The sequence below is a fragment of the Charadrius vociferus genome, unplaced genomic scaffold, assembly GCF_000708025.1.
Source record: "Charadrius vociferus isolate BGI_N301 unplaced genomic scaffold, ASM70802v2 scaffold220, whole genome shotgun sequence".
In the NCBI taxonomy this organism is placed as follows: Eukaryota; Metazoa; Chordata; class Aves; order Charadriiformes; family Charadriidae; genus Charadrius; species Charadrius vociferus.
This window is the reverse complement of record NW_009646506.1, coordinates 1,070,372-1,090,554: the sequence shown is the minus strand read 5'-3', so window position 1 is coordinate 1,090,554 and position 20,183 is coordinate 1,070,372. Positions and strand designations below refer to the sequence as shown.

At 38.3% G+C, this 20,183-nt stretch overlaps 1 protein-coding gene across 1 annotated transcript in view; it reads right to left on the bottom strand.

Annotated features, from left to right (window-relative positions):
• Positions 1–272: 272 nt before the first annotated feature.
• The window catches only part of HMCN1 (hemicentin 1), a 214,230-nt gene continuing 194,319 nt past the window's right edge, over positions 273–20,183 (bottom strand). Inside the window, exons 94-108 of the mRNA XM_009884504.1 lie at positions 18,403–18,573; positions 17,800–17,949; positions 17,326–17,463; positions 16,878–16,999; positions 15,096–15,333; positions 13,297–13,359; positions 11,700–11,819; positions 11,331–11,465; positions 10,792–10,905; positions 10,341–10,466; positions 9,397–9,525; positions 5,131–5,481; positions 2,478–2,597; positions 1,730–1,856; positions 273–639 (exon numbers count right to left, since the gene is read on the bottom strand). Of these exons, the coding sequence (XP_009882806.1) occupies positions 273–639; positions 1,730–1,856; positions 2,478–2,597; positions 5,131–5,481; positions 9,397–9,525; positions 10,341–10,466; positions 10,792–10,905; positions 11,331–11,465; positions 11,700–11,819; positions 13,297–13,359; positions 15,096–15,333; positions 16,878–16,999; positions 17,326–17,463; positions 17,800–17,949; positions 18,403–18,573 (2,471 nt within the window). The remainder of the gene's footprint in view (positions 640–1,729; positions 1,857–2,477; positions 2,598–5,130; positions 5,482–9,396; positions 9,526–10,340; positions 10,467–10,791; positions 10,906–11,330; positions 11,466–11,699; positions 11,820–13,296; positions 13,360–15,095; positions 15,334–16,877; positions 17,000–17,325; positions 17,464–17,799; positions 17,950–18,402; positions 18,574–20,183) is intronic.

Below are 20,183 nucleotides of genomic sequence, written 5' to 3'. Positions count from 1 at the left end.
TTCAGAACAAACTGTGGAAAATGACTACTCCAGTGTAATAAATAAAGCAAGTGGTAACAGGTATTCAAAGCCATGGATTTTCCTCTTGAATTATGGGACTGGACAGGCAGCCTCAGGGAAGGAGGGAAAAAGAAAAGAGCATAGCACCATTTTCAAGTTACATGGTTCACAACTGTTAGGCAGGCAGTACAGTCAGTCTGGAAGTGGTAATACCCACCAGCATTTATGAATGTGGTTAAAATACTGCGATTACTGTCAAGTATTTTGGGTGTTTAATAGGGATAGGCTGACACAGCTATATAAACAATGAAAGTTGTCCGATACTCAATATTGCCATCGACGCTGTAAGATAAGGCTCTGACTCCCATGCGGTAAGTCTTTGGCTCTCGCAGCGCTCGGGTGGTGAACACGACTCCTTTCAAGTTCTCATCTCTCAGAGCAAATGGGATTGCTGGGTCCTCGTCTGCCATTAAGAAAGTTGTCCTTGGGTGCATGACTTGATCATGAGTATAGGCAACCAGCCGGATTAAATCCTGACCAGCTGCTATGCCAAAGGGGAGAGAAAGGAATTTGTATTCCAAGGCGTAGGTACTCAGATCACACTCCAAGTCATTGGCCGGGCAGTTTTTCAGACAGAACCTAGGAATAAGCAGAGAATTTAGCCCACGGAGATGACATGATATCCTAAGTACTGCAATTGGTCTTAAAGGATAAATTCTTCCCCTGTTTACCCTGTTGCATAATTTAGGTTTATAAAGATAATCTGTTCATGCACTTTGTCCATTGTTCCTTTAAAGTTGCAGCCCAGTTTAATGTCCCATTTTCCCTCAACAGGATCATCTCAGAAAGTGCCAAGAGGTAACGTAAAGGTACCGAATACAATATTTGTTGTTGAAGTCAATGGTATATGTTTTAGTGACCTTGCTCTTAAACATTCGAGTTGGAAATGTTGGTTTAAAATATATCGGGCAGCTCCATTTGAGATCATAAAATGAAGAATTTGGAATGAAGAAGGGCAATTTTACTTCTATTAATCAAAAGTCAAAATAGGACAAATCTGTTAGCCCTGCTTGTCAGTACTGAGGTCAAAGAACATTATCCATTTCAACTTAAGTGTCATTCCAGTTCAGTCTGATCACAAAAGACAGTTTCTGACTATGAAAAAGCTGTTTTCTTGAGCATATTAAAAGTTTAAAAGAAATATGTTTTTTTCCAGAACAGGGAAACAGAGTAACTATAAAATAACAAAACTTACCATGAACTGTGGCATTATTTTGATGACTAAAAGCATATTTGAAATGCTTTGAAATTGATGGCAAGTTAGGCCTTTAGAGAAGTAAGCCAGAAAACTTAGATGCAAAGGCATCCCCACAAGCGACAAATGAATAACACTGAATCCGCAGAAAGAATCGCAGTGCGGTGCCTGCTGGGGTTCATATAGTAAAGGAACATTCCGGGGCTATTTCCTTTTGAACTAACAGTAAAATGCTGCATGGATACTGAGAGCCAGCCAGCTCACCTGCGGCCACTGGTTTATGGTTCTGCCGCAGGGTAAGCACTGAATACTGCTGCTCAAGAAACCGATGATCATTCTGAAGGTCACTGCTTTACCTTTTGCTAGTATGAGCTTTACTGGTGTCAGTCAAACTTAGATAAAGTTTCTTCCGATGAGTACATGTTAAGTATCTGAGCTTGGGGTGGGTGAAAAGGGGCTGAAAATAAAACTTACCCAGAAAGAGGCTCTCGCTGATAGTTTGGTGGACAAGGTGTGTCTATGCATTGGTAGCTTCCTCTCATGTTGAAACACATCTGATTTGACCCACAATTAATGTCCTGTTCAAGGCACTCATCAATATCTGAATGTAAAAAACATGCAGATGATCAGTTGCTGGTAGAAGAAATTAAGGGTTAATAACTAGCTGGGTCAGTAAAAGCTGAGCAGACTGCACAGTGTACCTCTGCACACAGTGAAATCTTTCAGAATCCAGTCTTGCTGTTTGAAACACGAGTTCCAATAACGTGCATTTATTATTGTTGGCGTTTTATTACTGTGCAGGATGGCCTATTGTGCTAGAGCTGCCCTACAGCCACGATCCAACATAAACTGTAGTTATCTTGTCAACAGAGACTAACTGGTTCATTTTTGATGTTTTTTATCATGGATGAGAAAATTTGACAGTACCTTTTTTTGACAGAGGTGGGTTAAGGATTATACTGGGTTTGACCATAGAGCTGCTGTCTACTTGCCCGGAGTTAAATGTGTAACATAAGGTCACATGAGAAAACTTCAGAGAACAAAATGTTACAGTTGTCTAATTTGCTGGTGTTTTATGAAATGTTAAAGTGTGGGATATAAAAACTTCTGAAACTTGAAATATTGAATGCCAAATCTCATATGGCTTATACATGTATTGAACATGATTTGTATCTTATTTATTTACAAATATATTTCTGAACACTCAAAGGGATCTCCGTACCTTGACAGGTTTTGCCATTGGGCGTGAGGCGATAACCAGATGGACAAGTACACTGGTAACTTCCTAAGGTGTTTCTGCATTCATGCTGACAGATATCTCTGGTTTCACATTCATCTATGTCTGTGGAAAGAAACATGAACACGTACACATCAGGATTATTTGAACCTGGTATTGAACCAAGGTATTTTTTGTCCTATTTATATACAAGTACACAGACAGAGTTGGTGGAAGTTGTGAGGATCTTGTTTTCTGGCGGAGTTGAACGTCTAAGACTAGCAAGTCTTTTCACACCTTACCTGTGCCATTCCTTAAAAGTTTTTAATAATAATTAAAGCCCTCACCTCTTTTGATGGCAGCCATAATCTGTATTCAAGCTGGAGAGACCAGTCCTGATACAGAGCTCCGGGAAGAAAGGGGGATGTGCAATCTGCATACATCAACAAGGTTATACAGATACAGTCTTGCCCCCGAAATCAGGCTGAGCTGCCTGATAATAAGGTTTTAGGCAGTGTCGTTAGGAAATGCCCAGATTAGTTATCTTGTCAGAGGAAGTCTTGACAGTGGAGGAGTTGTTCTTACAGTTAAGCTCTCCTCAGGCAAAGCTGTTTCCTTTCCAAACTGATCTTCCTCGTGCCATGGGGATGAATTAAGCTCAGTATCTGGGCAGATTATCAATAAATGCTCTTAACTTTTTTTTTTTTTTCATCTCCCTCTCAAATATAGAAGTACCAGAACACTTTATGTAAAATTTTCAAAGCAGACTAGTGTGATTTAGACACAAATCATATATAATTATAATTTCTTTTGAAACATCTGCAATGAAATTTGAAACAATTCAGGAGAGTGAACAATTCAGTTTTTGAAACATCTGCAATGAAATTTGAAACAATTCAGGAGAGCAACAGAGATCCTAATTAAGTTAATCTCATGCAAGAGTTAAGACTTGCATGATTAAAACAGTGTAAGGAAGGTCTTTGCTTCCCCTCTCTACATCTCATTACAGGTTGCATTAGATAAAAATGCAAACACAGAAGAGAAACAGATGTGACTGTAGAAATTTACAGTACATTTTTCTCAAATCCTGACGGTTGTCTGTTGAAAGAACTTTCTTTTAAAAAAGCATCATTTGGGTGTATTTTTCACATTAAACGGTAATTTTTGAATTTAGATGCTTATTCCAACGGAACAGAAGTACAAGAATGTTAACGAATTCAAACTGGAAGCTGGGGTGAAGATCAGAGATTTAGCTTAACCCTTTCATCAGCGGTAGCTATATTCCTAGGTCATTCAATTAAACTGCTATACCCACAATAAACTGCATGTATACAACTACTGAAATGTCTTTATAATGTAAATACAAGGTTTGATGTCTCAGTATATGTAAGTTTTATTAATAAAAGTATGTTAATATTTTTCAATGTTATATATTGCTAGATAATTATAGTAGTAATTCTGCTTGCTAGAATCCAGCTGTAGATCACTATTTATCCCGGAAGTATATCGTGCCTCCTATGAAGTGTCATTGGCATATACGCTAAGTTGGGGCACGTAGCTAATGCACCACAAACTGCTATCTTAAATGCACGGGGACAAGCTCTAGTAAGGCCTAGACTGCGGTACCCTTAGTCCTGAACTCAGCAGTATTATCACAAAATAATTTAACTGAATAATAGCTTTTGAGCAGTAGTTTGTTGGGTTTGGGGTTTTGTTTTGTTTTGTTTTTTTTTTTAACTTCTCTAATTTCTTCACATTTAGTACAAATCAGTCAATGAACAGTACAGGCTGCTGTTCCTTTCAACTTTCATGAGGAGCTGAATTAAATTTTCAATATCTGTGAAAATAGCAGCATTTCACTGAAAAACCTCAGAAAAGCTCATGGAGTAAGGAGGAAGTGAGCTAAATGCTTGATAGTTAGAGGTGCCAAATACCTTTGTTTCCTGTTGGTTTTCAAGTGTGCTCTGAGACTTTGCACCTCTTAAAAAAAAAAAAAATTGGGGCAGAGCTTGCCAGTTACCATAACTGCCCGCTCCCCTCATCATGGAAAAAGAAGTGGCAGTGCTGTCATTGTCGCACCTTATGACAAACCCCCATTTGTTTACTAATCAGTCTCTCCACGCTCAGTGAACTACATTACAACCCGCTATATATCATAACTACGGATAATTCAAAAGCTTCTGCTTTTATTACCTGCATGGCAGGGACTAACTGTCCTGTAGCAGTGTTGGCAATGATCCTAGTGTGCTCAATTCTAAAATCTTTATTCAAAACCTTTTTGAACCAGATTATTACTAACATCAGTGGGAGTCTGATGTAAGACAAGTCCCCAGGACTAGACTGGGTCTATTTTGAAGTGTGACAAAATTCACAAAGGTGAGCTACTGTAATCAGAAGAAAGAGAATAACAGAGGGAAATAATTTGCAAACACACAATAAGCAGCACATGTGAAACAAGAGGTTACGAGGAGGAGGAGGTTTGAAAACTTTTTTGCTACAATGTGCTCAGGAGACAAGAACATGCAGAACTCTGAATATTTATCAGGGTAACATGAAAAAAACACAGCACCAGAAACCATCAGCCCCTGGTATAAATGAAACAGTAACCTAAGAATAAGGACCAAAAGAAGAGAATTGCATAGATATGACTGACATTTACCTACACATCTGTCATTTCTTGCCTCATAGCCTTCAGGACAAGTTTCTCTAATGTTCCTTCTAGTCCTGGAGAAAGGTATTCTGCTGTTTCTATACTCTGAGAAGGAGCTGTAGAGATTTGAGGAGTGCCTGTAATATTGTTGAGGTTGATAGTTGTCTCTCACAGGGGAGAATTGAGCATAGTTATAGCTATTGTAATAGGCACCATAATTTGGCAATCTCTCCAATCCAGCGCAAGATTTCCCATCACCTAATAAATGTTGTCCAGGTGGACAGATACACTTGAAGCTGCCGGGGGTGTTGGTGCATTGAAATGCACAGGGTTTAGGCACTTGTTCACATTCATTAATGTCTGCTCATGTGACATGATCCAGAGCAACAAACCATGTGGAAAGGAGAAAAAACAAACAAACAACAACACATAACTATATGTATATATGTACATATATACTTATCTCAGTCTGTGAACAAACTGAAGACATAAAAGATCTTGAAGGCAGTCAAATATAGAGAACACAATGCCAAGTAGACAGGTTATTCTAACCTGTACAGTAATTTACCTGTATTCTACCTGTAAGGCTACTTGTGACCTAAGACTGTGCTCATGTAGGACAAGAACTCTGCGGAAGGTCTTGCCTCGAGTGTTACTGACGGTAAGGTGTGGCTATAAAATGGGGATTCAAGTCTGTTCCCCTGCTTTTGCAGAAACAGGGCTGTGGGATAGCCTGAAAGCTGCTGGTTGCAGTTTGCTGGTTACCAGAAGAGATGCACTCTGAGAATAAGCCGCCCTTAGGACCCACCCTGTACATCATTTCAGCCTAAGCTGCTCACTACTACTTCAGTAATTATTTTTTTTCTTGAGTGCTACACAGATGAGTGGGAGAAGCTGTCAGGTCCTTCCTTAAAGGAAGATACTTAACACGGAGCATTCTTGAGAAATACGGCATTAGAAATTCATTCAAAGTGGTACTGAGGGAAGCTCAAAAGCTCCAATATGGTTATTGTACTCTGCGTCAGGGGAAAAAATCAGGTCTTGAGGACGTCGTCACAGGGTTGCAGAGGACAGAGGTTGGGTATGTTCCAACCTTTCATGTTGTTCTTGGCCATGCCAGCTATGAAAAGCTGGAGACTTAATGGTAAATATTAATTCACTTTTGTACAATTATTAAGCAGAATTATTTTTGTTTTCATAAGGAAAGCTTTTTTTTTTTTTAAAGTTCATTTTCCCTTTAATTTGTAATGCAAAGTAATTTGACCAACCCTAGCAGGAAATATTCATCCTTAAAACAGAACAGAGCAGTGAGCATATGGTAAAAGGTTTAAGGAAATAACATGATGAGTGTCTTTCACTCAAAATAAATATGAGTGTTGTTGGATACTGTAGGATACTGTAGGACCAGGCCTTCCCCCACAGTCTCTCTGACATTATCAGAAAGAATTTTCTAATATTTTCATCGAGTTGCTTCGGGCCCAGCTGAAAATTTGACATACACAGTATTCCTTTTCAAACTTACATTCACTCTTTACTAGAAAAATACAAAAACCTGCTAATTCCAAACAGGAATGCGCAACTCCAGAATGACATGATATTAAGATTCAAAACAACATATCAATAATTGACTTCTATTACAAACCTTGTTTTACTAAAATTTAGAGCCAATTTTAATGGTGACTCAATAAGGGTTTAATTATATTATATTAGTGGAAAGTGTATATTTTTTCAATTATTATCGTAAGAATGCCATTAAGCTAGCATTATTACAATTTCATTTTTGTCCCCCCTGAACATAGTGTTTTAAGCAGTGTGTATGCCTCTGAGAAAAGCAATGTATGAGAATGGTATTTAAAAAGTAATACTGTTTAGGAACATAATAGAATAATAGATTGTATTTTTATTAACTGTTTAATACTTCATATATTTTAAAGAATTTTGGGGGGTATTAATCATTAATAATTTGAGAGTTGGAAATCCAGGGATAATTACTGCAGTATTTTTCAAATTATTTCACAAACACTTAACTGAAACTTTACATATTAGTTGAAATATCATTAGGGTAATATTGTCAGGTGTTACAAACAAGAAAACTTAACTTTTAACACGGCAACAACTAAAAAGACTTTTAAGTTTATATTCCTTTATTTTATTGTGTGCACCAGATGAAAAATGTACAACTCATATACATATGAAAGAATACTGAAACTCACTGTTTCCTTAACACTCCACTATTTTCTAATTGCCAAGTTTAACATTCTTTACCTGCATAAAATAGATAATAGAGGCGTGCACTAACATCTTTACAACAACCAATGTCGTTGGAACTGGTTGTGGATAAGAAACAGACGACTATCATAGAAATAATGACAGAAAATAGGTGAAAATTCAAGCAATTTCTTTTATAGAAGCTGCCTGTGCAAACGAGCAAAACTGAGCACAAGCCACTTGCATTTGTACTGCAGCCATCCCCAAAAAAATTGGCTTTCTTTAATTTGAAGAATAATATTTGATTTTAAATTCTAGATAGGCTTGCACATATTATATGCAAAAATGCTTTATAAAAGGTTTTGATAATGCCTTTCCATCTATGATAGGGCATGTTGAGATCCAATACAGTTCACAGAAATACTGTAATTGAGTTAAATGGGTACGCATATATCTATGGGTGTTGTGATGACAAATGAGCATCTTATCCCCATTTAACGGAGAATTATGACACGAAGGACTTTACAGAGGGTAAGAGTAGCACAGGTAAGAACAAAGTTCAATACTTCTGTTTCAGTCTGGGGTCCTACTTACTTTTCAACTCTTTCTTGTGTTCATTGGAAACAATGAAAACTGGATTTTATTAACACATGAATGAATTTATATTTTGATGATGAATTTATATTTTAAATATATTTTTAAGCAGATAGAAATTCAAAGGTGCATAAAGGTCATACTTTAATTTCAGAGGAAGCTTTTGGTGGCCCTTGGTCAGAAGACAGCTTTAGGGCAGCTGCTAGTGTTTTGTGAAAGTCTGTAGTCCTAGACTTATCTAGCTTATTACTGTCAGAAATTTAAATGGTTTTAATATATGTTAAGGAGTCTGGGATTGATTTTATTTCAGTAGAGAGGCAGCTGGTGGAAGTAATGTCTTGGTCTACAGCCAAGCAGTTTCTTACTGCAATTTAATCTCTTTTAAAAAAAATAAAATCTTGGCTTTTGGTAGTCCAAAATCTTAGGTTGTTTAAAAAGAAAAAAAAAATATCCTATTCTCCAAAGCAGCTATTTATCACTCATGAAAGCTAATCTTGAAGAAGTCATCATGGAGGAATGCTTCTCTGATACAGGAGAGCAACTGAAACCAACTTCACTCAGGGTGAATATACCAATATTCACAAATCATTATTATCAGGGTAGATCAGCTATTATATTTTAAATATTCCACATAAATACAGAAAGTATGAATCTAAATTATTCTAGTGCCATTCTGAGGTCTGTGAAATGCGACAGGAAGTATTTTATGCACTTGCAGTGACACCATTCATTAAACTCCCTAGTTATCCATGTTAGAGCTATGAGAGCATCCTTCAAATGCTATGCACGTGTGTGGGGGAGAAAGCTCTGCACATTTTAATGCTGAAAGGTTCTACATCGATAGCACATGGTCAGCATTCCTGTGACTGACAGGAATCCTCCTTCCCTGCTGTGATCCACCCAAACCAGAAAGGGGGGCTTAAAGTGATAAATGTGCATCAGCTTCCTCCTCTCTACCCATATGGGGAACGCCCTTTGCAATTCTAGCGGGTGGGTAAGTGAGTTTGTGCCATTCACTTGCAGAGGCGAGTTCTGGGTGTATCGTGACTCTTGCAACACACTTACTTTGGGTGTTCTCCTTTAGAGGAATCCACGTCACTCCCTGCTTTACTGCCTTAAGGTGTGAATCAATGCAGTCCAGGGTACAGCCAGGCACATTTCACTGTCCAATCACTAACAAATCTGACCTGATTTTTATATAAATGAAGCGTTTTGTGGAGTGGTAGCTTGCCACATCCATCAGTGCTTTGAAAACCTTGTAGACTTTGTTTTCAAAGTATGGATTTATAACCATCACTGGCATCCTTTAGTTTTGACTATTAGTTTTAGATGAGTAACTTTGAACTTCAGAGCAAATTTGTCTACATAGCATAGTCTTTAAATGGGATAGCATTGTAACATATGTAACAGCAGAAAGCCCAGCCAAAAGCAGAAGCAGAAAATATGTGATACTAATGTGATTGGACAGCTTACCCACACAAGGTCTTCCAACTCCCTGGGACCGATATCCTCTTGGACACACACAACGGTAACTTCCTCGTGTGTTCTCACAAATCTGGTTATAGCGGCACTGGTGGGTTCCATCCCGGCATTCATCAATGTCTGCAAGCAATGGGGCAATAGGAAATAGTCAATTTTCAAATAGGAAATTTTTCTTGAAACTTCTTACAGCTTTAAACTTCTTAATGAATAAGGAATTCAGTTAAGCCACAAGTGAATTTGGCCCCTGCATATATACTTTTCTTACCTTGTGCCACGATTAGACATTATTCTGTAACAGTTTACAAATCACAATCTGCGTTTCACAATCTGAAAGCAGATTTTGAGCAGATACACAGATAAGGTTTTCAACTGTATTGCATTTACACACGCTTTTTCCGTTAATTTTCAAAACTTTTCATTGAGGTTTCCAATTTGATCAGCTACTCTCCAAGAAACATAATTTTCCTCTCATATCCCATTAGAAAAAAAAAAAAAAGAAGATCTGGTATTATATGTGACATCATTTCATTTATGTTTAAAAGCATTGCTGATAACCGCAAGGATCTATGATCTTGATTCAGAGCTCCTGAGACAAACTCTTAAGAAAGCATTCACACAAGGGGTAAAACATTTCAGTCAATGAACAATTTCTAGAATTCAAGGTGACAACACAGAAAAAATGCTGAGGAAAACCTTACTGTTCTTTCTTAAAAGCAATGGAAAACTAGAAGTGGCAAGGAGAATCTATTCTTTTAATAGCAATTACAAAAAAAGTTAAATATGTATGTTCACATAAATGAAAAAAAGTTGGTGCCTTAATATCTGCAAATCTTAATAACTGGCCATGGACTATCTCCACAATTATTTTTTTTTTTAAATTCATCATTGTACCTGTGTTTACTGTCATCATACAGTACATTAACACTTCTACTCACCAATACAAGTTCCATTTTCTGCTTTGGTCATTCCATTAGGACACAGATCAATGCACTTATAGCCACCACGGGTGTTTTTGCAAAGTTGATCGGGCCTGCATACATTCTGCCTGCACTCATTCACATCTTATTTAAAAAACAAAACAAAACAAAACAAAAGGCAAGAATGGAAATGAACTCACCTCCTTATTTTCAGTTCCTAAAGAGCAGAATAATCCAGCTATAATTATACTGTGTATGTGCATTTGAATGTATTTCATGCACATTTATCAGTCACCCCAATTCCCACTTCCTCTGGATTTTACAAACAATTTCAGAAATACATACTAAGTATATGATCCATAGGAGGATATTAATTCATAAAGGTTTCTGATAACAAATATAGTAACCAATGAACGTTGAACTATGTTCATTGGAAAGAGGGAATGAACATTCAAAAATTCATTCATACCTATGCACTTTCTGCCCTTTAGCTGGTATCCTGGATCACAACCGCAGTGGAAACTTCCTATAGTATTGAAGCAACGCTGATGGCAGGAGTTGGACTCTTGACACTCATTAACATCTGTTGAACAATACACATCCTTGACATAACAGCTGTGAATCACCTTGTTATCATTTACCTGCACAGTGTTTTGGTTGAGGCAACATTCTGGACTCTGCTTTGAGCTCTAGTTATTACACTATTGAGGTATGTTTAGAAGTGCTTACTTCTTTCACTTCTTTGTAAAAGAAAATGCACGTGGGACACAAAAGCAAGAATGTTAGGTTGTTCCCTGATAGGAGTTAAAATTTATTTCTAAAGATGGAAAAAGCAAAGGGTTTCAAAAAACAAACCCACAAAAACACTACACCCCAAAACCTTAATAATGAAAATTTATAGACACCTTAGTTGGAAATACAACTTTTAAAAAGTCACTTTCAATTGTGTGAAAGACAGCATTTTCCATTTATGAAAGCTAGAATGAAAACCCAAAGACTTCTCCGCACCTTGGCAGCTAAATCCATCAGCTGTTCTCCTAAAGCCGTTCCCACATCTAACCACGCAGCGGTATGAGCCAATGATGTTTTCACAGTCTTGGCCAGCATGGCAAGTGTGTCCACCTAATGCACACTCATCAATATCTGTAATTAAAAACAAGCTCTAAACCTCACCATGTCAAAATGAAACACAGATTAAGTAGAGTCTTGAGCATGATCAACTATGAAATACTTGATTGCAAATATATTTAGATACGAAATAATTGGAATACCACCAATAAATTATACTCTTGTAATTACAAAATGGCCCAGACCAAACAGAACATTTCCCTAGTGGGCTTTTTGTGTCCAACCTGTCCACAGCAACTCTTATCTTACCCTGACACGTTCTACCATCCGCAGAGATAGTGAGGCCTTTCGGACAGGAGCAGTAGTAAGATCCCACAGTATTATGACAGGTATGGGAACAAGGATTTCGCACAGCACATTCATCTTCATCTGGAACAAGGAAACGTTTTAAAAACCAGTGAGACTTCACAAGACTTAACAAGAAACTATACCAAACAAACCCTTCATAAGAGGTATATATCTGGTAGAGCCCACAGGGCAAAACTAGATCTAGCAACAGAGCAGCTTCACAGAAACAGTTCAGTAGTGCATATTCCACTTTTATTTTTACAGTTACCAAACCTACATGAACACAGTTTGCTGGCATCTTGTATAAGCTCTGCAGGACTGGGGCAGTACCACAGTAATGAATGTTTGATACAATCTTTTCCAGAGAATCTCTTCACAACAGGACTGATGGATTTCAGCGTTAGACTTAAGACTTCCTAGATACACAGGCAAAGATTACTATGTTTTCCATATTAAAGCTGTAGAACTCATTTTACAGACAATACTGCAGGGGAAGATTGTTTTAGCTACCTTATTTTTAGTCTTCCTGGTTTTAAACTGTTTTGATGGTGTAGCGTATCTTGTTTAATTTTCTTAATTTATAAGCTTTCACAAGGCGATGAAATATATCCACAAAAGTATATAAAATGATTCTCCCTAAACCAAAATGTGACCGTCATCTAGAGGAGACAGCTAAAATACTCATAACCTGCTCTTCACCTCCATCCCCCAAGCAGGAACAGTCTGGTTCTAGTGGGCTGATGTCTAGGTTGCCAACACTTGTCTTTCCCTCCACACAGATCACACAAGTGCCTTGTTTTGCAGGCTCAGCAGATACTACGGCTCCGTGTCCCCCAATGGCATCTGAGGCACTGCTGAAAAGCTGTCTGGGCACTACTTATACTCTAGATGAGCGCAGAAGTGAAGTCTTCATCATCTGCCTTTGGATCCGCATCCTTTTATCCATGGTAACTTACACTTTTTGAAGTATGTACTGCATGCTTTGAAACTCTAGGTAAAGGTGTACATTCTGGTGGTTGTATACTGCATCCAGCTCTGGGGCCCCCAGCGCAAGACAGACATGGACCTCTTAGAGCAGGTCCAGATGACGCCACAAAAATGGTCAGAGGGCTGGTACACCTCTGATATGGGAAAGATCGAGAGAGTTGGGGTTGTTTAGCCTGGGGAAGAGAAGGCTCTGAGGAGACCTTATTGCAGCCTTCCAGTATACAGAGAGCTTATAAGAAAGATGGAGAGACTTTTTACCAGGGCCAAAGGGCCAGGACAAGGGGTAATGGTTTTAAACTAAAATAAGGTAGATTTAGATTAGATATTAGGAAGAAATTCTTTACTCTGAAGGTGGTGAGACACTGGCACAGGTTGCCCAGGGAAGTTGTTGATGCCCCATCCCTGGAAGTATTCAAGGCCAGGTTGGATGGGGCTTTGAGCAGCCTGGTCTAGTGGGAGGTGTCCCCACCCCCGGTAGGGGATAGTAGAACTGGATGATCTTTAACGGTTCCTTCCAACCCAAACCATTCTGTTAGTCCGTGATTGCACACTACACTTGTCACATCATTACCTGAACAGTAAGGCCCAGTTGAGTCCAAACCGAACCCAGCAGGGCACTGATTGCTACGATCTCCTGTAGGGTAAAGGAAGCACATGTTACTTGTGAATGAAAATATGGCCATTTTATTACTTTTAAAAAAACCTTTAACATTAAGAATTTCAGCCCAGCTATTTATAAATGAATTATTATACTTGGACACTAAAATAGGAACTTTTAAAATCCAGACTTCAGTGGTTTTTGTACTTAAGCACTAAAAGTCAGTAGTACACGGGTTTTGCTGCTTTGAAAAACATTAAACAGGTGCGGGGTTTCCCTCAGAGTGACTGCAAGTTGTATCCCAGCCTGATACATCCTGCAAAGTTCCTCCATAAAGCTTTCATTAGTAAAAGAATAAAGACCATTCAGTTTCACTTCATGTAAAAGGAGGGAAATAAACCCAAATCAAACAAATCACCATGTCATAGATTGTGGGAAGTCACTGTAGAAGAACACAAATGTGTACTATGAACTATAATGGAAAACTCTCATAGAAATTGCTTAAAGACCATATGTATTTTGCTGCTTGAAAAGTGATTCAATAAGTATGATTTTTTTTAAGAAGCACTATACTAATTGTTGGAAGAAATAAATGCAAGTTCAGTAAAGGCTTGGACAGATTTATGCATAGGCATAACTTGATCTGGAGACCTCCTTTTATCAGATCTCTTTATAAATGGAAAAAAAAAAAACCCTTACTTGGTTTTCAAATTGCACAATGAGTTAGTTCATAGTCTGGCAAGTGGGAAAATCATTCCTTCACTCATTTAGAACGTTCTTATTGAAAAGAAAGACTGAGATAGGGAATCCCACTGCTTCATTTACTTTCAAACCTGAGTTACTTCTTTTGAAAGATGATGTTAGGTCTTACTGTGTAAAAAAAGGCCAAAAAGGTAACAGAACTTTCTGCTAACCAAGTATGACTTCTCAAAGGAAAACCTGCTTACACAAATGTATGCCCTATTCCTTAAGATCACTTAGGTAAAAGGTTAATGAAAGCCAGCACTTAGTCATGGCACAGCACAACAGCTGATGGAGCTACAAGCTTGCCACCTCTGAGTTAGGGCTCACCACATTTACAGACCACACACAGGCACGTGTCTACACAGCGCTGCATAACTGCACATCATTTATAACTGGCCTTAAAAAAAATATAGCCATGAAGTACCAGTAAAGTTTTCAATCTGCAGCTCAGCATCATATTTTCTGAACATGCCAAATATTTCCAGACAAGTTCAATTGGAGGAATGACTTAGGTAATTTTATCCATTTTAGAGCTGAATTTTGCATGTTCTTCCACCTCTGTAGCCTCCTTCCTACCTTACTTAAATTTATGTGGGTTTTGCTGTGTAGTGTATCTTGGTTTAGCTATGCAAAACCAAATGAAACCAAAAAACCCACCAACACTTGACCCCCCACAAAAACCATGGTAATTCTATTTTTAGAGAATGAAAGGTACGTGCAAGGAAATTGACAAATATTTTAGGTAGACTGTCTGAAGCAGGGATGCTTTTAGCACTGCTTTTAGCAATGTCAGCAAATGCAGATATACATCATCGATGAGGACTACAGGTGAAGAGTAAATGCAGACTGCAACACCTTTTACATATTAGTCTATGGGTATATTAACAAGCCATGTAGGTCCCAGGATCTAAATTACCTAAGTTTAACAGCATTTCCTCTTTCAAGGCCATAACCAGTTTTTGAGAATATAGGTAATGAATTCTAGGAAGATAGGATATTTTTATTTTTGTGGAAGATTAGAACAATACCTTTTGCAATGGAAGCGTGGATTTTAAAAGCCACAGATTCTTCCAATGGGTTGTACTCTGTTGTAACAGAGGAAGCATGGAGTGTTTCCACCAAGAAAGGCATTTTTCCTTTAGTGTAGTCATAGGTGATAGTGTGGTTCCATGTATAGGGAACACTAACTCCATCTATAGTGAAGAGACGAGTAGAATGGGCATACAGCTGCCCAGGGCCAGTTTGAATATAATCTTCTGTGTAATCCTGAAACAACAAGATTCAAGCATCAGCCACTGAGTAGAGCCAACACCACTGTGGTCTTCGTATTTTAAAGTGGTATGAGATGTTTTCTCAAAAAAGTTTTCTTACTTAACAGCTGAACAAATCGTATTTCACAAAACACTTTCCTTTTTTACTCTTATTTTGAATCATAACAGCATCTGGTATATTTCTTTAAATAAGAAATTCTTTAAATAAGAAACAGGCTGTGGTACTGAGGATCCTGATGATGGCAGATATAGCTGAGCGTTTCCAAAAAAACCTGAAAATGAACTTATTGTTCAGTAACAATTTTTTGAGGTCTAAATATTTTTTTTGTATTCTAAGTCAGATGCTGACAACATGTGCTAAATAAACAATCAGTAGAGAAAAATTCTGCCACTGAAAAAAGGTATAAATATTGGACATGCTACATATTGCAGTGTATCAAAATATCAAGAACTTCATGTATACTTATTGTAGTGTGGGATTAATATATTAGAACATTTTTACTGGTTACCTACCACTAATTACCACCTTCATAAAAACAACTTTAAAGAATGTTCTTTCTTTCACAGTAAAACCAATTATCAAGGACCTGGTTTTAAACCAAAACTTTAATACCACATATATAATTATATTAAGCAAAATGTTTTTCATGACTTACACTACACCAAAAAGATAGAAAAACAGTTCCTTTGAACTCCATTTTTCTATCAGGAGTACAAGGTCAGTGATAGATGCTATCTTACTAGGAGCAGCAGAGAATATCTTCTAGAAACAACAGGTAGAGCAACTGAGTAGCGAGATTGTAACCTTTTGACATACAACCATGCAAAGCGCCCTCTCTGATTATTCCTGAAGAAGTTCACAGACAAATGTCAATCTTTGAAAGTGCAAATTCTGTAAAATATTTCAGATTAATTCCATAACAGGACTGTTTGACATAATGGGTATCTCTACAAGACAAAATTTTGATGCTATAGCAGAGAAAGGAGCACATCACTAACAGCATCATGACAGCGTGCATGATAAGAACACATAAAATACCATGATGTAATCTGATTCAGAATCTGTTAATCCCCTGTCTTTGCAACTTTATCAGCCACAGGAATGTTTCTCTGCCAGCCTGCACATAATTGTAGCTGCAAACAAATCATCAGTAATATTCAGAAATTTTTGCAAGGTGCTATGGCATAAGAGAGGATCGTGTCATCTTCAGGGGAACCAAAAAGTCAGACAGGCTCAAGATGCATCTTGATAGCTCTATTGAAAGCAACACCTGACATGCCTGCTTCTTATAACTAGCCCTGGAGAAACTTTTCAATACTACCTTCTAACATGTAAAAATCTTGCATGACCAATACTGCCTTCCTGATGACAACTTTTGGTTTTCATAGGCAATGTTAACATCTATCAATTAAACCAGGCACAAAATAAGTTACATACAATAAAACAGTTTTCAGGACTTAGCATCTACTGCTTTAATATAGATGACAGAGGAAGTATATATCGATGAGAGAAGAGGGTGGTATCTTGAGCAACTTCACCTTCACGTTAACATCAGCTACTGACTGGAGCTGCAGCACGTGGCCGTTCACAACAACATCCAGCAGCAAGGCTCCGTCTGAATCCAAGCCCCGGGCAATATGAGTCATTCGCAGAATCTCACCTATGAATTACGAGCGCATTGATTTATAAAACTTCCTAACCAGAGACTCATGTTAGCCACGCAGTAGCTGAATTGAGATCCCTTCACCAGTTATTCTATACTCATATTTTTATAAGGCATACCATGCCTATAATATAAACATTACATATTTCATATTACATCCTAAAAGCTGCATTTAAGCCTCAGAAAGCCGTAGTCATTAAGAAAATATTGGCATAAGCACAAAACTCAAAATTCAGCAACAGTTATGTGCTATATTTTAAGAAATGCAGTATTTGTCAAGCTTCTTGGAAACAGGAGGAGATGGTGTATCACAGGTAACTAACCAGTTGCAAACTCCACTTGAGTTTCTCTCTTGAAGACTGCATCAGTGAGCGTAAACCCATTCATTGCTTCTCCAATTTCTTTTGCAGTTGTCCAGTAAACCGGGCTGAGTATAGAAACCAGCTTTCTCATCGCTGGACCTGAAAGAAAAGCGACATAACATTTGAGAGCTTTTTTCCTAACATCATGCAACCCGCATCAGTAGGGGTTAAACATGAAGACCTAAAACTACTGTAATCCTCAAGATTTAAACCAGAAAAAAAATATGTATTGTTATATTCAGAGGAATCATTTTACAAACATTTACGTACTATAAGTAAATATTGAAGATTTCCTTTTCCTCTTTCTGTCTTTGAAAAGTTTAGATCAGTTTCTTCAGTGACACTTAATGAAATGAAATGCTGAAAGCTGGCACTGCACAGAATTCAGCCTGGTTCAAGGAAAAAAAAAGTGATAAAAAGTAATAAAAAGCTTACCAAGGCTCCGAGGAACATTTGTAATCTTTGCTTGTATTACTCTAGTCTCAGAGTCAGGGCTGTCTGTTACTGTGGCATTCAGGAAAGCAATTCCAAATTCGATATCATTAATATTTCCAATGATGCTGCCTTTAGCACGTGAAGGCCCACCTGTGCAGGGGAGAGAAGGGAGGAAGGGAAAAAAAAAAGGCCCATGTGAAAATTCTGCGGTCTGATATTTTTGGGGAGAGAAAATTCAGAAATATTTTCCAGCATTTTAAGAATATTTCTACATATATTACTACATTACTTGCAAGAGTAAAGCTCACGACCTGCAAATAACGGGATGCTGTACATATGTGGTCTGAGATATATGCACAATAACATGGGAATCACCTTACGCACTCAGCCCTGTCTGAAAAGCAACAATTGTTCAACAGCATACTCCAGTGCCATGTAACAGGTTAACAAAAAAATTATCCAGCTGCAGTTGCAGGGGAGATCTAAGCCAAAAAATTTAATTACTTGGTCAACTTGCCAAGACATGGGAGAGTACTAGTCAAATTAGGAGTCCCACAGGCTTTCACCATATTGTCATGGCATGCAGGCTGTAAGTTAACTCACCAGGACATGCTTGGGTATTACACCTGGATATTTGGGAGGAGTCTCCAGGACAAGGACGTCCACGATTTAATGGGGCTGGATTGCTGCACAGGCGTATTCGGGTCTGCTCTCCTCCTCCACAAGAAGCAGAACATTGGCTCCATGTTTGCCACTGTCCCCAGTTTCCATCCACTGAAGAAAGAACGAATGAAGAAAGCGACTTTTCGTTTTACATGCTCCAGGTTGCATCAGTGATGCTTTTGTGTCATTCCTTCTTGATGGTAACGACTACATGTAAACTACATGTGTCCCTGTGCACAATCATGCAAGGGCTGCATACAGAGAGGTCTGCTGTGCAGGTAGTGAGCCTCAAGCTGGCTCTGGATGGCTGCCTACGCATTGCTCTATGGGGAGAAGAGATATATGACCAACTGCTGCCTGACTTCACCCAGCCACTGGCCCCAGGAGGTTCTGCAGAGATGCCTCCTGCCAGTCTCTGCATCAGTTCCCTGAAAGTATCAGGCTAGATAGAAGCTGATTTCAAAACTGAAAAACACTGTCGCATGTATGCAGATCCATCACAAACCAGTTCGTAAAGAACAGCTGTCAATATTCAGACTCTCCTGTCATAGTTTTTGGTAGCCTGTCACGGGAGAGACAAGCTAGCTGTCTAGAGCTTTGAGTGCTTTCACTCCTACAAAGAAAATATCTGAGATTGCATGGGTATAAAATTGACAGAAACCAAACAAACCATAAATCTTGCAAATAAAGAACATGTGTTCTATCTATCTGAACACTCATAAGAGGTCAGTTAGATTTGGCTTGAAGTAAACATGTGCAGGAGTCTGCACAGCCTCCTCCTGTAGCACGGCCTCGATAGCAACAGATGATACAACGGGAACCTAAGTGTACACTGTGTGAACATAGTATCTGGAGTATCTGGATCTGATAGGACATTTGCCCAAAACTGGTAATGATAAGAGAAAAGTAACAATGAAAAAAGTTTGCTTAAGACAACCATTAGCCAAAATAACAGTAACAAAGGAACTGAAAAGTTAAAAAACAGCAAGAAAATTTGTGATTGGGGAGGATAAACCCAAGCAAGAGGGGAGTAAACAAGGAACAATCAGACTGGACTTGACACTGTAACCTCCACCGAGACCTAATGGAGGATTGTCCTCACACACCACGAGCAGCTGGTATCCAGCTAGTGGGGCTGATGCTATGGGGTGCAACGAGCAGAGACCCACACCTCAGGTGTGCGGATGTGGCCTCACTGGGGGCTTTGTCACCACTGTGTGGGTCAGCAGTGTGTTGAACGTGGCATAAGTACGCATAAAGCGCATCTCCCACAGGAGGAGGGCGTGTAAAGGGGTACGCATAGAGGAGGGATTTAATAATTTTTTAAATTATTATAACAGAATTAATTATAATATAATAATCATCCCTTTCTAGTATGAGTTATAGGAGGGTCTTTAGAAATTTGTAGGTGTTCAGTAGCGTTGTTGTTTATCTGCTGTATTGCTGATATTGATCTTGAATGTGTAAATTCAATGATTGCCCCTTAGTTATGTATTATCAGTAAATCAATTAACTGCTTTGATTGTCATTTTATTTAAAGCCTTAGAGCTGAGCATTCATCCCTGCTCCTGGAATATATTATGACAGTTCACTGGGACTCTTATAAACTATATTTACGGTAAAAACTAAGTAGAATTGCTAGGTGTAGGAGAGATTTTCCTATGCTACTTCTTGTTTTGAATTATTCCACCTCATTCTGGGAAAATCTAACACATGAAGGG